The following is a 16553-nucleotide window of genomic DNA, read 5'->3' on the forward strand; positions in this document are numbered from 1 at the left end:
ATGTGTTTGTTTTACTTTGCAAGTGAACAGTCTACCTTATAGAAAGAGCTTTTATTCGTGAGAATCCATATTTCTATGTCCTTGTTTTTTGTCTTGGGGTCCCAGTTTCAGAGATGAGTCTAGAAGCTATATCACTTTTAAGTAGGCATGACATTCAAGCTAAACAGATTGCTGGATTCATTAGTTACATCCAGACATATTACATTGGTGAAGTGCAAACCCTTTTTATGTATCACTGTTAATGTGGAAGTTGTGTATGGTGTTGCTCTTGTCCAACCACGACCCACCCCTTTTTCTGGTACTGGTTCCATGAACATTTTTCTTCTTCATCAGTTTGGTTGACACATTTCATTAAATTCCCATTTTACATCTCACATGCTTTAGAAGTTCATGAGATGCTGGGGGTACTTTATGGAAACAATCACCGCAGCAAAGGCATCAGCAATTTTAAGTGAACATTTTCTAATATTAAATTCCTGAACGGTGTCCTGAATTTATATGCCATCTTGAAAAAAGTCAGCATATCTCTTTGGTTTAGATAACTCTAGGACTTGGAGAGGGCCCATACTCGATTTTCACAACCATGACTCTCGGGGCTATCCTGTCTTTTGGAGCACTGTGTTTTAGGGTGGTTTTCAAGCAGTGCATACTGTGCAGTAGAACTCTTGTTTGAGATATTTGAATCTGATCTCTCTCTCAAAATCCAGCAGAGACCTAATAGACTTTACATCCATAGTTAATCATGAAACATAATCCTCTTTTTCAAGCTCACATTGGTGGGAAAGAGGGTTGGTTATTGCAGTTGCCTTTATGGTAACCGTGACAGTTGTATCAGTGGTGTCACCAGCATTGAAGTAAACAGTTTGTTTTATTGTGGGTTTTTTTGTGTGCTTATATTTCCTAAACCCTATTTTGGATTTTCTTCACACTTAGGGTGAATTGTAATGATGCTAAGACAAATCATTCTGCAACATGCTCAATAAACCTTCTAACCTTGGGGTCAAGGTCATGCATGCTCTGACTGGAGTTCAACATTAAGTCTTGTCTGTATGATGAAGATGGCTTTTGAACACACAAATACACCCCACAACCCCGGCAAGAAAAAACAAGCTTTGTGTCGAAGAAGTCATAGTAGGCAGCCCAGGTATGAGTTCAGAAGGTATTGGATTTCTTAACAGACCTCCTTCAAAGAGTTTTGCAACATGTACAATAAAGTTACTGATGTTTCTGTTCTGGAGCAAGTGTGTTAAAGTTGTACATGTAAAGTGAAAAGTACAATAGAATTACACTGATAAATTTGTCTACCATCACCCTTTGCTCATTTTTAATAGCATCAATACTTTTTAGAATATTAAAGTTTGTATAGTGTTTTTTGTATGCCTGCCATATCGCAGAGCTTACTAAGTGCTGGTTCATCTGTCTTTGTTACCAATTTCCGTGTCCACCATGAGCAGTATCCAGACTTTGTACACAGGTTGCATTTGGGTAAAGAAGAACTTTGTCAGTTTCAGCCTTAAAAGATCAAAGGTCAAGGTTTATCATAGTGAAAGAAGAAGATTGGATCCCTCAGAAAAAACCTTGAGTTCTTCGTCATCTACAGTTACTAAACTTTGTGGATCCCTAAAATTACATCACTCTAGATAACCAGGATTGTGCTGATGTGCCACATGCTATTAAACAAACCTATAAAGAGATGCTGCCAGGCATGCATGTATGGGAATCTTGCAAAATTTGTATGAATTCTCCCACAGATTAGTTTAAAATCATGCATATGAAATGTATGTTGTACAATTTTTAGGTAACTTTTGACCCTTAAAGTCCGTCTTGCAACAAAAATCCTGCCCTTCGTAGAGGACTCCGTGCGTGTGGTGAATGTCTTTGCTTTGGCTTGAGTTGAAGGATCGTTAAACTAAATTTGATTGTTACAATAGGCCATATGATCTGTTAAAACTTCATGTTTAAAATACGGGCTACACAGAAACCCCTAATCGCTGACTTGAACGTGGCTCATCTTCAGATGACTGTTTCATGCAGGAAATACTGGCTGATGGTATTGATGATGACAATTATTTTTAAAGTTTTGATTATTGGAGTTGTAAAAGTGCTGCTGGAAATTCCTGTGAGCGGTTTTGAACCTGAAAATTATGTTGAATAACACAGATAAATTGAATAAATAAGAATGTAAAAAGAAATTCCGTAGTAAGTTTATTCATTTGATCAAAATGCCTGTCAGAAGAAGTAGACTGGTATTGATGGACTAGAACCCCTACAACAGCATTGTGGAACAGGTTAAAAAATCTGGCACAGTAGATTAGCAGTCAGCAAAGTACAGAATCAAGAAAGTGAAACTTTGCAAGAACAAATGTTGGGAGGGAAAAAAATCTTGGAGCAGAGATGTCTAAGAGACAATACTTATGAGCTGTTGAAAATTGTACATAACCACCATAAAGATCAGTTTTCCATCTTGCTCAGGCCAGCTATGCATATGCCCCTTCAGACAGCTGACTGTGAAAGGGGGATCTCAACACTGAACAATATTCATGCACAGATAAGGAGCGTATTAACTTGTTAACACCTGGAGATTTTTGTCATTTTCACCTGAAAAGGAAGTAGGAATGTATTTTGGGGGTTTATTTTAATACATCCAGATACAACTGCTTCCAAGAGATTTTCATATAGCCAGATGCATAGTTGTGTTAAAGACATTTTATATTGGCTATTTTGATCGCACATGTGCAGCAGGGTACAAATTGGACTAAAAAAATTTCTTGCTTATTGGACCCATGATTTTCATATCCTGGGTATTTTTACTCCCAATCTCAAACTTGTCCTACTTCTTGCAAAGATTCACCTATCTAGCACAGTTAAAATCAAATTGGTCTGCTTTAGATCCCAGGCCTAAAAGTAAACAACTCCAGACACAAAATCCAGTTTCGACAGCCAACAAATTTTTTGGTTCAAAAATTGGGTCTCAACAATTGGGCTTTTCCATCTGCATTTTGTAATGCAAATGGAAAGTCCAGATTATTTGGCATCATTGTAGAGCTACATCTGTTTACTTTTATGTAATATCACCCACTTCTGTGTATTATAAACGTTGTTGACATTAAAGAGCTCAGAATTACATCCTCATGTGGCGTAAGTGTTGTCCCAGGGGTTATTGACTTAAGCTCAGAACAGTGAACAGATTATACGACTAAAAGCAGACACCTTTTGAGAATTTTGATTTTAATAGTGCTTTAACCGAATGGAGTAAGCAGAAAAGAGCTGGATATTTGAGTGTTAAGTACTCTGAATGATGGCCTCTTTTGGATATTTGAGTGTTAAGTACTCTGAATGATGGCCTCTTTTGGATATTTGAGTGTTAAGTACTCTGAATGATGGCCTCTTTCTCTCCCTCTTCACCTTTAATCTATTCCACCCCATTATGTTCATGGGGGGGGGGGCTTCCCTCTTGATAGAATCCAGGTAGCATCTCTGCATACATACAGACAGACATGCACATACACACACATCAACAGTCACTAGAACTTTATTAAAGACAACTTGAGTCTAAAAGGAGGACCAACTCTACAGTGTCATTAATTAACCGACCTCAGAATAGGCAGCTGATCAGTCAGTTATATGCTTGATTGTTTAGGTAGCTTCTTGTACAATCCAGCTAATTAATCTTGATGCGATTTCTAGTAAGAGCTAGTCATTAAGGAAATTATTAATGCAGAGTTCAAGCCATATTCTTTCCAAATGGCCATAAAATTCGATAATTGTTTTTTATTTACTGGTCATTTGGCAGGGTTAAGTGAAAAGTCATTAATTTAGAGATATACACATTTATTTCTGAACGGGCACTAAAGTTAGAAGTTGTACATTTTAAAATTTACACTGGACAAAAAAAATGCTTGGTTTTCTCAAAGCCATATTGTGTTTAAGAAAAAGGTGTTATTGTAATTTTCTTTTTATAAAAGATGGTTGTTGTTGACTTTTCCAAGACCTGTCTCTGATCATGTTCATGTTGAAAAACATGTAAAGTTGAAACTTAACATAGTCATTTTGTATATGTTTACAAAGCAAGAATTTGCTCGAATTTGTGCACACTTGGAATTTGTTATGTCAAGAAGTAATTGATATAATTGTAGAAGATGGTATAAAAGATCATATCTTGTTGATTACATAAATCATATAATAGCAAGTACAAGAAATTGTGCAGGATAGTGTGGTCAGACAGTTTGAATTTTCCGAACCATTACTTAATATGATCAATGCTGTTAATACTTTAGGACCCCTATAATGTCAAATGAGTTTCTCGTCAATATGTATGCCCCGATTACATTATAAGCTAAAATATGTGTGCCCAAATCACCCATTACCCCACTTCACAAGCAGATCTGTCATTACAGAAGGCATAGGCAGATTAGGGTACATGCATTGTTTACAAGCCTAGGTAGAAGTCATAGTTTACACACTGATTGGTCTGTAGATGTAGATCATAAAACAGTAAATAAAGTGGACTTTCATTTTACCTGTGTCATGGTTTTGCATGACCATGTTAGAATCATTGTTACCACTGATGGACTGAAATGAAGAAAAGATTTTTGCAAAACAGTAGGATAGTCCTTTACTTATTCACATGTTCCAAGACGTGAGAAGTTATGTGTTTGAGGGGGGTGGGTTTAATGCCATTTCTCAGTGCAAGATAAGCAATATATGGTGGCCAGAATAAATTGTGCAGGAAGAACCCAGGAAAACTGGTAAGAACCACCGACCCACATGAAACTACTGGCAGCTTTCATGTTTACCCATGTATATTGAGCCCAAAACTTAAACCCATGCTGACAGGTGAGATGGCAGTGATCAGTAAAGGTGAGCACTTAGACCACCCAGCCGCCAGGGTCCCTAAAATGTCAGAATGGATAAACATGTCCAGAATTTGGGTTTTGACTGGACATTTGATTAGAAGCTTGACTGTGGATGCTTATGCTCCGAAGGTTGTTTTTAACTGATATTGGATGTTCAGCATTGGCATTAGGGTCCATTACATATGAGATCTTCCTGATGTCCAGGTTGGTTAGATCTGGAAGTTTTAGACAGAATAATTGAAACAGCATAGAACACCCAATATAATTTACATCTGATTTTGGAGGACCTTTTGGGTATGAAGAGGCAGAGGATGGAATCTGTTGGTTTCCACAGACTTCAGAAGCTGGGCATTATATAAGAAAATGTAATTCAGCTGACATGTGAACATATCTGTATTTGACAGTTTGTTGATACCCAAATATAGAATTTTCAGGTCCTCATGCCCTTAATGTGCTAAAAGGTGACTGGGGAACTTGACTGCGAAGTCTCTTGGTGGTACATAGTTTTTATCAGTGCTGACAGGTCATGTTGGAAACTTAAATTCTAATCTGGTAAATCTTTGTTTTTGTAATGCCATGGACCTTGCAGCTAAATGGGGATGGGGGGTCCCAAGCATATTAAAGCTTTAAGTAATTAGATTTAATTCCACACCCCGTTAGAACGATCTTCAATCAGGTAAGCAGGAGTAGATTGTGATGACTATTAAATATTGTAGTTCAAATTCCTTATGCAAGGATTGATTCATTTGTGCTAAGTAATGTTTTGAAGCTTTAATATCTTTTTCCAATTTACCGGATTTTGATATATATTAAATAAAACTAACTTAAGATTTGATTTAAATGAATAAATCAGTCGGGTCATAAAAATAATTTGGTAAGAAATTCATTTATATAAAAAAAATGCGGTTGTTTTTGGAGTAACACACCTTTTGTTGAAGGAAGGCAGTGGTCATGACAGCTTTTGAAGAGGATAGTGGCTCTTCAGCAACAGCCGTAAGTTTTGTGCGGTTTCCTGTCTTGTTTTTCTGTATTCTGCTTACTAGCTTAAATAAACAGTGTTTCCAAAGCAATTTCCTGTGTAGCTTGTTTTTGGCAATTAATCAAAGCCCATGCATTGGAACAGCAATTAAAGCATTGAGACAAAAATTATACTTAAAAAATAGCTAAATGGAAATGCTGTTTATTTGCATACTTTTGTCTTTCTCTTGATTTTTTCTACAAATCATTTTGTCTTATGTTTTGTCAAAAATAACAAAAATTCATTGGCATAGATTAAAGCACCTGCCAGAAATATGTCTTGGTTACATGATTTAGCAAAGTAATGTTTTACCTTGTGTAAGGAGTTATATTTTGTGTTTAAAAGTATGCTGATCACTTGTTATCTTGGTTGCATTAACTACTTAAATGTATAAGCTTCCTTTATATTTTTTAAAATGTTTGGTCAGTATTTCCTTGTCAGTGGGAAAGATTGATGCTCCACTGTTAGCACTAAGCAACGGATACATTTGTATTAATTTTGTAATGGTTCCAAGAATTCAAACATGTCAGAACTTATTTGTTAAAGTAATATTTGGTACAAAATTGTTTAAGTAATATTTCATACATTTGGGAAACTTAAAACATACTGGGACTTCTATTTATAGTATTTTGAAAATTGTAATTTTTGTATAGTTCACAGAAAAGTGTTTAATGAGAGGTTATAATAATTTGTACAGTGTATGTTTCATTCAAATGTTGGTGATCCTAGAATAAACGGCTAATTTTTTTGCAGGGTATGATGCCTTGGACTACTGCCCCTAGGTTTGGTGCCAGGAAGACACTGCGGGAAAAACTGGTTCGATCGATGTCTCTCTCCAAAGCTCCCTTCATCTACATGAGACCTTTACAGAGGAGAGTCGGTGGCACCAAGATTGCAGACATTCATGGTAATGGTTACATATGTTTTAGGATGTTGTGAAGCTGTCTAATTTTGATATTTAGTTTCAAGAATGGTTTATTTTCAACAATCAGGCTTATCCAAACTTGTATATTGACAGTTGCGCTATCCAAGGTTCCGATGACCCTTTCTACAACTTGGCATATTGAGCAGATAATTCTGAGCCTCATGTCTGTGAATTTCATTGAATGTGGCATTCAGCCACCTCATCCAATCAAATTTGAACACTGTTCCTAAATGATCAAGACAAGGGGAGCACACAACTTGAATGTACTGATAAATAAGCACTTTTCCAGTACTGGTTCATGTTTGCACAAATACCTTCCACTCATATAGACATGTAATAACTTCCCTCTGGTACATAGTCATACTTTGGATGTTAAACTTACTTTAGGTCAATTGCCAGCACGTTTTCGGTCGATGTACAATGCACCACCCTAGTGGTTAGTTGGAATTACTAAGTGAGGCAACAGATGAAATCTAATAGATGTCGCTAGGACAAAGCACCGATATAGCAGTTTGATCTGCCAAGGTGTAGATGGGGTTATCAGAACCTTGGCTAGTGAAGATGAAATGAGTTGAGATTAACACATTTTAGCTCACTTGCCAAAGGGCTTATGATATCCAGCCTTACTGAGAAATCTAGTTTGGGTTGGCATATCTGATTTTTACCTTTTTAAGGTCAGCTTTGAACTAGATTTTTGGAAAGTTTGAACATTTTAGAAATAGTTCTATCAGAGCACACATATAGTGGATGTAAACTGTTGCTTCTAATTCAGTGCAGGAAAAATTAGTGGAATCTTCTTATATCCACTAGCAGCAGTTCAGGTTCATGCAAATCATTTTGGACAGTTTGCATTTTGAAAAGTTAGCTAAGAGGTGTGTCATAGATTTGTTTAAGCCATCAAATTTGTTTAGCTGGATAGAATCCTGTTACATTGACATGAAATCAAATGTCCATTTAGAAGAATTTCATACTGTCAGTGCTTTTTTGTTTAGAGACTGGTGCCCCCCACCTCCAATTTTCAGTGCCTGCTGTAACACTGATACAGGTGTAATGTTGAATGTGGTGCCCCTATATCAGTGATAAGAATTTATGCTGAAGTTTTGCAAGGCAGATATAGCGAGGGATACATAATGTAATTTTTCTCGGGTGTGACATGGAATTCCACAGAAGCCTTGTTTGTTTTAATTTTAAAAAAACACCAAAAAGCCGAACTAGCATGAGAAGTATATTGCACAACACTGCCATGTGTATTGATGAATCATGTATTGTTTAGCAGTTGATGGTATTTCTTTAAATTCAATTCATAGTTTGCCAAACCATAAGAAATTTTATTTAATTTACCAGATTATATATTATGTTAGGTTGAACAGTTTAGAACACTATGATGTAACATGCCCCTCACTGCCTTGGATAAAATTACATGTGTTTATATCAACCATTTATAGGTTAAAACTTTCTAATCCTTAGCTTAATACACTTTTAATTATACACATGCATAATACAGTTTAATGACTGCTTTCAGGATGTATTTTGAAATTTCTAAGGGCCCTCCTATTGTAAGTACCCAGGTACCCCTATAGCCATAATATGGTCCATAGTGCATACCATGGTCAATGTCAAGATGTTCAAAGTTGTGCAATTGATTTTTAACCAAGATCTGAATGTATGTTATAAACTTGGATTTGTAATTTGTAGGGATGGACAGGTACCTGACCTGGTCGGATCTTGCACTATGTTGAAAAATACCTGGCCTGGCTGGGTTTAAGATAAGAATTTGATTTTGCTGGGTCAGGTCTCCATGGCAGTAACAGACCTGCCAACTCTTATGATTCTGCCGTAAGTCTTATGAAAAATACCCTTAAAATACAGACTTAATCATACTAGCAAATACTACAGAAAAATGATTGTTGCTGAAAAATCCGGATAATGGGTTTATTTGGATCCGGGTTTCATCTTAGAATTAGTTTAGTTAGGCAGGGAACCAGACTAACTTTACAGCAGCACCCCAGATGCTTTAAACTGCACCTATTTGTTCATGTGAAGCATCTGCATGATCAAACTGTTGCTTATAGAATTTTTTAAATTGCGCCCAGAAAGAGTTTAAGACAAAAGGGAAAATAAGCTTCTAGAAAAGTACTAAATATCAACACAGAAGAATAAAAAAGGAGTATTCAGAATTTTTTAATAAAAGCTGGAACGGACAGTTATGTTTATTGGACATCACATGCCAATTTAAGTAAGTCTCGTGGCTAGAGTTATGATCGCTGTCATGTGCAACCTTACTAGTGGTAAATTGTGCAACTGTACTAGTGGTAAATAAAGTCTATGCGTACTTTACAAACTTTTCAGTTGAACATAATATTTATCGTTGATGTGTCGTACTTTTAATTACATTTTCCAGCTTTACAATAGCAGTTATTGATATTTTGTTACACCCTACTGAAAACTGGTCAATCTTAGGGGAAAAAATCAACTGCCTCACTGAGACGGACTCGTCGGGGTTGGCAGGTTTGTTCAGTAATTGAATTTTTTTCTTTGTTAAAATGGTTGACTAAAATGTAGGTGAAGCTAAGGGTAGGGAAACCAGATAAAATGAGAGTGGAGAAACCTGACTGGTTCCCAGCTGGGTACTTGGCAATATTTCCCTACCTGTCCATCTTTAGTAATTGAAGTTTCTGTCATATCCATTTGTGATGAAACTATTGATTTTCAACATTTGCTTGGTTCCATTTTTTTTTTATTTGCATACCTCAATTTAGATAACCATCATAAAGTTTAAAACTGTACTAAAATCGCCATATACCATTTTTCAAGATTGAAATTCCAGTTTAATGTTTTGAAAACCTGGTCTTCAAAGTTTGTGATTTTCTTTGCAGAAGAGCTGTTTGCCCTCCAGAGGGATGGTTTTGGACAGATGGTCCTCAAGTCAGATCAGAATTTGTTGCGGAGTGATGCCTTCATGAAACCATCACCCCAGAGTCTTTCACCAGAGGATAAATTTCTTAAAAGTGCAAATGTTTCTTACTCTGAATATGCTGCAAACTTCAATGACCTCTCTAATGTAACAGAAGAAGAGAAATTTATGTTGTGCAGTATTCATCCACACAAAGACATCATTCTCAAAATCTTTGCCCAGGCAGCTCGAGAAAAGGATCGAGAACAAAGAGCCTTAAAAAAGGTTTCAAATCAGATGGAAGTGACAATATCAGGAGATCCATGGATACCAGAAGGCTTACGTTCCTATATATCTAACTATCCAAGTAGTACTCCCCCATCTCAGTCTCTAGAGCTTGATCACCCAACAACAAGCTATAGTGATGCACAAACCTCTGCAGCTTCTGCTGCTGCTGTAAAGAAGGATGTAGACCAACAATAATAATGCCATTAATTGATTGAACAATCCTGAGCATTTAGTTCTTATTGAAGCACCTGATTCTTATTTTATGATCACTGTAGTATACATGAAGCATTACTTTGAATTGACTTTTTCTTATTGGCTTTACTGGTCATAAAATAGAAGAGCTAATGGGATGGTCTATTGTCTATCATCTGTCATCTGACATCTGTCTGTCTATTAGTTTGATATCACATTCATTCATCCCATAGTCGAGGTCCTGGGTGGCTGAGTGGTCTAAAGGGCTTGTCTTTACAGATCAGTTGAATCTCATCTCGGGTTTGAGTCTCTGGCTCATCCAATGTATGTATATGAGAGATCTAGCCAATAGCTTCCCATGGGTGGTGTATCTTCCTGTGGTTCTAACTCCCCCAGATATACTGGCTATAGTGAATCATGTGTTAAAATATGGTGTTAAACCCCATTGAAAAAAAAAACAACCCGTGTAATAGCTGGTCCTTGATGACAATTTGGCCAGCATGGCAGCCATCTTGAAAATCTTGTTATAGCTACTCCATCTATATAGATGGCCATATCAGCATGAGGTTTTCATTAGTAGAATGTGATATCTAGTTGGTCCTGAATGAAAATTGTGATGACAGCCATTCTGAAAATCTTTTTGCTAGTTTGCCAGAATGGATGGTTATATCAGCATGGGGTTTTCACGAAAAGACTCGTGTTGTCTAGCTAGTTGTAAATGATTATGGTGCTTATCTTAGGTCTAGTTTGGCCACCACAGTAGCTATTTTGAAAATCTTGTGATAGCTACATGGATGGGCAACATTGGATGTCTGCTTTGTCCTAAATGAAAATGGTTCTAATCTGGGCTCTAGTATGGTTGCCACAGAAGCCTGTAAATTCTTTTTATCAATACTGCTCCTGAACAAAAGGTCATATTGAGTTTTCACCAAAAATTTCTTACAATGTCAACTAGGTCTTAAATGAAAATGGTGATAATATGAGATATAATTTGACTGCCCAGTGACCAGATAGAAAATCTTATTGTCACTACTTTTTGATAAGTGGTCATATAATCAAGAGGTTTACATTGAACTGTTTGTAATCTTTCTTGATCTTAAAATGGTGCTGATCTAAAGTCAGTTGTTTTGTGAATTTTATGGTAGCTATAAACCACAAATTTGATGACCCAGCATATGTCGCTTCCATGGAAACTATAATATGCCTCGAAATTTCATTGTTTTTTAAAAGTGAGAAAGATTGATACCAATACAACTGAATAAATTGACACAGTTTCCTTTCTATAAGAATTTGATAGCATTTTCTTCTTATTGTAGTAATTTGTTTTAAGGTATTCATTGTTCTTTTTTTGGTTCAGGAACATTTTGTATTAGAAGTAGAATGTCAGTTGTATTGCAAATCTTTGTTCAAATTTTATTCTTGGTATGTTCAAAGAATAGTGTTTGAGACTTGTATGGCAGTGGCAGTTATGGACAGTGTCTGATTTTTGTCCTGCAGATAGCTTACACAATGATACAAATCTAAACGGGCAAAATAATTTTAAAAAACTCCACCTATATCCCTAAATCAAGGAAGACAAAGTAATGATTAAGTCCTCAATTGAGCTTTGATTTAGAACCGATTTTTTTCCCTTCATAAATAATAACAGGGTTCTTATGGTCTTTGAAGGTTGACAGTTTGGGGGAAAATGAGGTATCATTTTCAAGGCCTTGAAAGTTTTGGAAGATCGAGCAGATTACCCTGAGTTCTTTAAAAGTCTTCGAAAATTGAAATAAACACAAACATTTTAATTTCTTTCCATAATCACAATTAAAATTGTCCAAGGTTGTTAGATTTGGATGTAGTCAGGTTTTCCTGGTTTCTTTCTTTTGATTAATTATAACTTAGTTTGAATTTCATCATTAAACAGTATTTTGCATTCGTTGTTTTCTCATATAACATAACTTGTATGAAAAATTTTGTGAAAATATGTCTTGGAAATTTATGTTTGTGGTATTTGAAAGTTGGGAAAAGTCTTTGAATTTATCATTAAGAATTCTGTATGAACACTGAACGAGGAGAATGTGAATGTTTTTGAAAAATTGTTATGACAAACCTTTTTCAACTCAGAATTTTCCCGCAGTATTGTTAGTCATATCCGCATTGAAATTTGTTTTTAAATTTCAAGTTTAAAATGAAAGGATATTGAAATGGAACCTCACAATTATGAATGTAATAATTGGAGAAGCAAAAGGTGTTTAAACATTTATTAAAAATTTGAGAAATTGATTGATGGTATAGTTTGGTAGTGCTTTGCTGTTGAGACATGAATATCTTTTTTGATGGCATTGTTACTATTGGCATAGGCATCAACACTACTCTTTTGCATTGAGCTCAGTTTCTCACACTAACAGTCATGGAACAACGGTTGTATTCATCATAGAGGCTACCTATCATGGGCAAAAATTAGGTCACACTTGCCTGCTTCTCATTCTTTTGTGACTTTGCTGGGTATTGGTACTTATGGCATTCTGCAGAATTTTCTCATATTCTTTGAAATGATAAAGGAAACATTTAATATTGCATATTTCTAGCACTTTTATTCCTTGAAATTCTTCATGCAAAATGTAATGTCATTTATGTATGTATTCATGAGATAATTTTGCATTATATAGTTGGTATTGATGTTAGCATGATTAGCTTATCAGAATTAAAGCATGCATTTATTGTTGGTAATATTATAATTAAAATAAATATTAGTTTTAAACCTTTCCAGTACATGCACTAATAAAACAAGTGACCATTATCAGGACTAACATTGTGACTTTCCTCATTTTAAGGGAGATTGCCATTTTGATTATCTCTAATGGTCATAGATTAGAAGCACTTGTCAGTTGTTCATCAATCTATTAGCATGCTACTCCTTAACTACTTCTTTGATTGCCATGAACCTTTAATGCACATTTATTCCATGGCTGAATAGATTCTAAATGAAGATGGTGCTGCTTAGAAATCCAATATGGCCACAGCAGTAATGGTCTTGAAATTTGTTATTACTACTTTGCCAGAATGGATGAACATAACATGAGGTTTTTGCCAGAAGACTTGTCATCTCTGGTTCATTCTTGATGAAAATGGTGCGGATTTTACCTGTATTATAGCTGCCATATTAGTTGCCTTGAAAATCCTGTTATTGATACTTCTAGATTGATGGTCATGTCATCATTTGGTATCCATCTAAAGACCTTTTATGATGTCTAGTTAGTCCTTAATGAAAATAGTGCCAGTCTAATCTAATCTCTGAGGCCACCTCAGGCTATCTTTAAAAATTTTGTTGCTACTAATTGGTTGGACATACTGACATTTGGGCTTCACCAAAGGATTCTGTGATGTTTAACTTGTCCAAGATGAAAATGGTAGCCAGACTTCCAGTATGGCTAGCATGGCAGCCATCATGAAAATCTTGTTAATATCACTCCTAATAAATGCACAGTCTTATCAGTATGGGTTTTTTCCTTTGGTGTCTAATCAATCCTAAATGGAAGTAATGCTGATATCTTGTTATTGCTACTTTTTTCTGAATGGATGAACATTTTGACATTAAAGATATTGAACAAGACTTCATATGATATTCAGTTGGTGCTAAATGAAAATGGTTCAGTCTTAAATTCAGTATGGCCACCATGAAAATCCATTTGAGATATTTGTGTGAAATATTTTTATCATTACAAAAGTGTGTCCTTGTATATGATTTGGCCTTGTCAGATGAATTCTTTTAAAGCTGTCTGCCACTTTATTTTTAGTTCACTTGGCCAGAAGGTTGCCACTGTCCATGCATCTCAAAAAATGCTTGTCAGATTTGCACATTGTTTTAAAATTTGTTCATTGGATGCCAATCCATTGTTCGGTATAGCCATTGTTACTAAGAATAGAAAACCTTTCAGCATTAACTTCTGAAAAAATACTTGTCAGAATTTAAATTTGACAGACGATATTCTGGCATTAAGGGCTTTCATTTTTTTCTTTCTTCAGATGCATCCAATTCACCATCAAATAGGCTGTTGTTACTAAAACAGCATTATTATAAAAAGCATCCCACTGATATAGACTCCTCTTCCAAGAGCTATTGCATTTTGGTATTAGGTAGATGTCAACCAGGTGAGAAATCTGAGGTTCACTTGGCCTTTTCATGAAAATGGTATAAACAAGTATCTTGTGAGGGAAACTCATATAGATCTTCTGAATTCTGCTTATTAGTGGATTAACAGACTTGGAAGTTTATTTATCAGTGTATTGTATGGTTAACCAGGTCTGGAATTTAACAAAAAAATTTTGTGTTGACAGAGGGACTAGTAGAGTGAGAAATTTACTAGTTCTGTTGAATCATCACTAGTACTTCTCACTAAAAAAATTCTGAAAACTTCTAGTCCAATGGGAAGTTTACTAGCCATGGGCTATTTGTCTATCATTAATTTCAAGCTATGTGTGCTTTATATGCATGTGAATATTGTAAAATGTTGGCAATTGGAATGGCTGTCAGTCGGCATTAGAGTGTCATGAAGTTTTCATACAAATGCACAAATTTATACTGTATATACTTGTGTTGAGGTGAGTCCATCTGCAAACTGTTTCTTCTACTAAGCATTATAAAACAAACTAACAGATTTACTGTTGCATTGATGGCATATCTGGGTCTATATAGTTTGATTTGACTGAAAGTCAGTATAGATGGTATTGAATAGGAGTCGTTTTATCTGATTAATAAGATTTTATTGTTTTGCAACATTTTGGATTGCAAATGTTTTTACATGTTTCATTGATTTCCCTTTTGGAGCAGGATTTGACTTGGACTTGACTCGTACAATCTTTTTAAAGAAATGTGAATCTTCATGATTGCATTTAACAAACTTTCAAGAATGTTAAGATCTTTTTTGAAGTCTGTTCTGTGTAATTTATTAATATTGCCTCGTCTTGAATATTGTTTGGTTTAAATTTCTGGTGTTCGAGTTCATTGTCTTGTCTAGGATATATAAACCTGTCTTGTATCCATTTTTTCTTCATTTAAAGCATTTCTGTTTTCTTGATAACATGGAATGGATTGAGTGTCATCTTATGTTATCTTTATTTCTTGACAATAAAAGCTATGCAGATGTTTTATATTCCTGCCATAAGGCAGAGCATATTATGTTTTGAAGCCCATGCATTCATCCATCCGTTACCAATCTCGTTTTCACTTGACAACTTGAGTTGTCCACCATATGCAATTAACTGACTTGGTGGATGGTTTGTAAGAAAGAGCCGTATTGATTCTGTGGTGAAAAAAAAAACTTCTTAGGTCAAGGTCATTGAAAGAAGAAAATTGGCCTCTGCACAATAAATGGAGTTCTTCGCCACTTACAGTTAGCAAACTTTGTGGATTGCCTGCAGTTGTGGTGAGGACAAAGTCATTGTGACTTAAAGAATAAAATTGGTATCATCACATTTGCCACACTTTGTGGATCCTTGCTTTTGGAGTAAGGAGAAAGCCTATTGAGTTTGGAGTCCAAAAGTCAAGGTCACTAAGTGAGGAAGAAAAAAAACTTCACAATAACATTAGTTCTACATCATTGAGTTATACAAAACTTTCTGCATGGCTTGCACTTGCAGTAAGGAGGAAGTCTGTTTGATATTTTTAATCCTCGGGTGAGGAGTTTATCTTAATGTGTAATTTATTTTTTGAAAAGAATGAACAGGAATTGAGAAATGTTTTCATATGAAAATGTGTATGAAAGTTAACAGCAAAGATTCAGAAAAGTACAACATGCAGTTTGTTTAGAGGTCCTAATAAACTGATGAAAAATTTGTCTGAAGAAAGTGCAGTCTTTTACCTGTGAAAAGGGCTTCAGAATCATACCACCACCCACAAAAAGTACAGCTTAGTTTCTCCTACACCTTTGTTTGCTTACTGGTAATTGTTCTGAATAGGAAAAAGAGAAGGAAATGAACTTTTCCTTAGATGATCCACATAAATGTTATGAGCAGCACAGTTGATAGACTTTGAAAAGTATGGTCTGTGTTTAATGGCCATCATGGCCAAAAATTGAAACTAACATAAATTTGATTTTTAAAGATCTTTGAGAAGAAGAAATTTTGAACATTTCCAGACCATGTGTCAGCAGTAATTCTTTAAAGACAAATTGTAAAGATGCTAGAAATCAAATTCAGAATTGGGATGGTTTTTGTTCAGCTCAGTTGTATATATTGCATTTAATGGTACTATGCATTAACATAACGGATGTTCAACTTAGAACTGATGATTTGGAAACTTGTGTACAGTGTTTCAAGTGTTACATGTTATTTACATGTTGCTTTGTACATGCCTTGATTTGTAATAAAGTTCTAGCATAGAAATGTGTATTTGTT

The 16553-nt window shown here is 35.3% G+C and overlaps 1 protein-coding gene across 29 annotated transcripts in view; it reads left to right on the plus strand.

Annotated features, from left to right (window-relative positions):
• LOC149784917 (uncharacterized) overlaps positions 1–16553 on the plus strand; it is a 121999-nt gene that overhangs the window by 29964 nt on the left and 75482 nt on the right. The window contains exons 6-7 of one of the 29 annotated variants that reach the window (XM_089978512.1): positions 6628–6781; positions 9676–16541. The exons of the other annotated variants lie outside the window; for them this stretch is intronic. Of the exons in view, the coding sequence (XP_089834638.1) occupies positions 6628–6781; positions 9676–10175 (654 nt within the window). The 3' untranslated portion in view covers positions 10176–16541. Of the gene's footprint in view, positions 1–6627; positions 6782–9675; positions 16542–16553 lie in introns of those variants that run through there. 29 annotated transcript variants of the gene reach the window in all.

This window comes from Sinohyriopsis cumingii, chromosome 13 (genome assembly GCF_028554795.1).
Source record: "Sinohyriopsis cumingii isolate HCF-2022 chromosome 13, ASM2855479v2, whole genome shotgun sequence".
Taxonomy (NCBI): Eukaryota; Metazoa; Mollusca; class Bivalvia; order Unionida; family Unionidae; genus Sinohyriopsis; species Sinohyriopsis cumingii.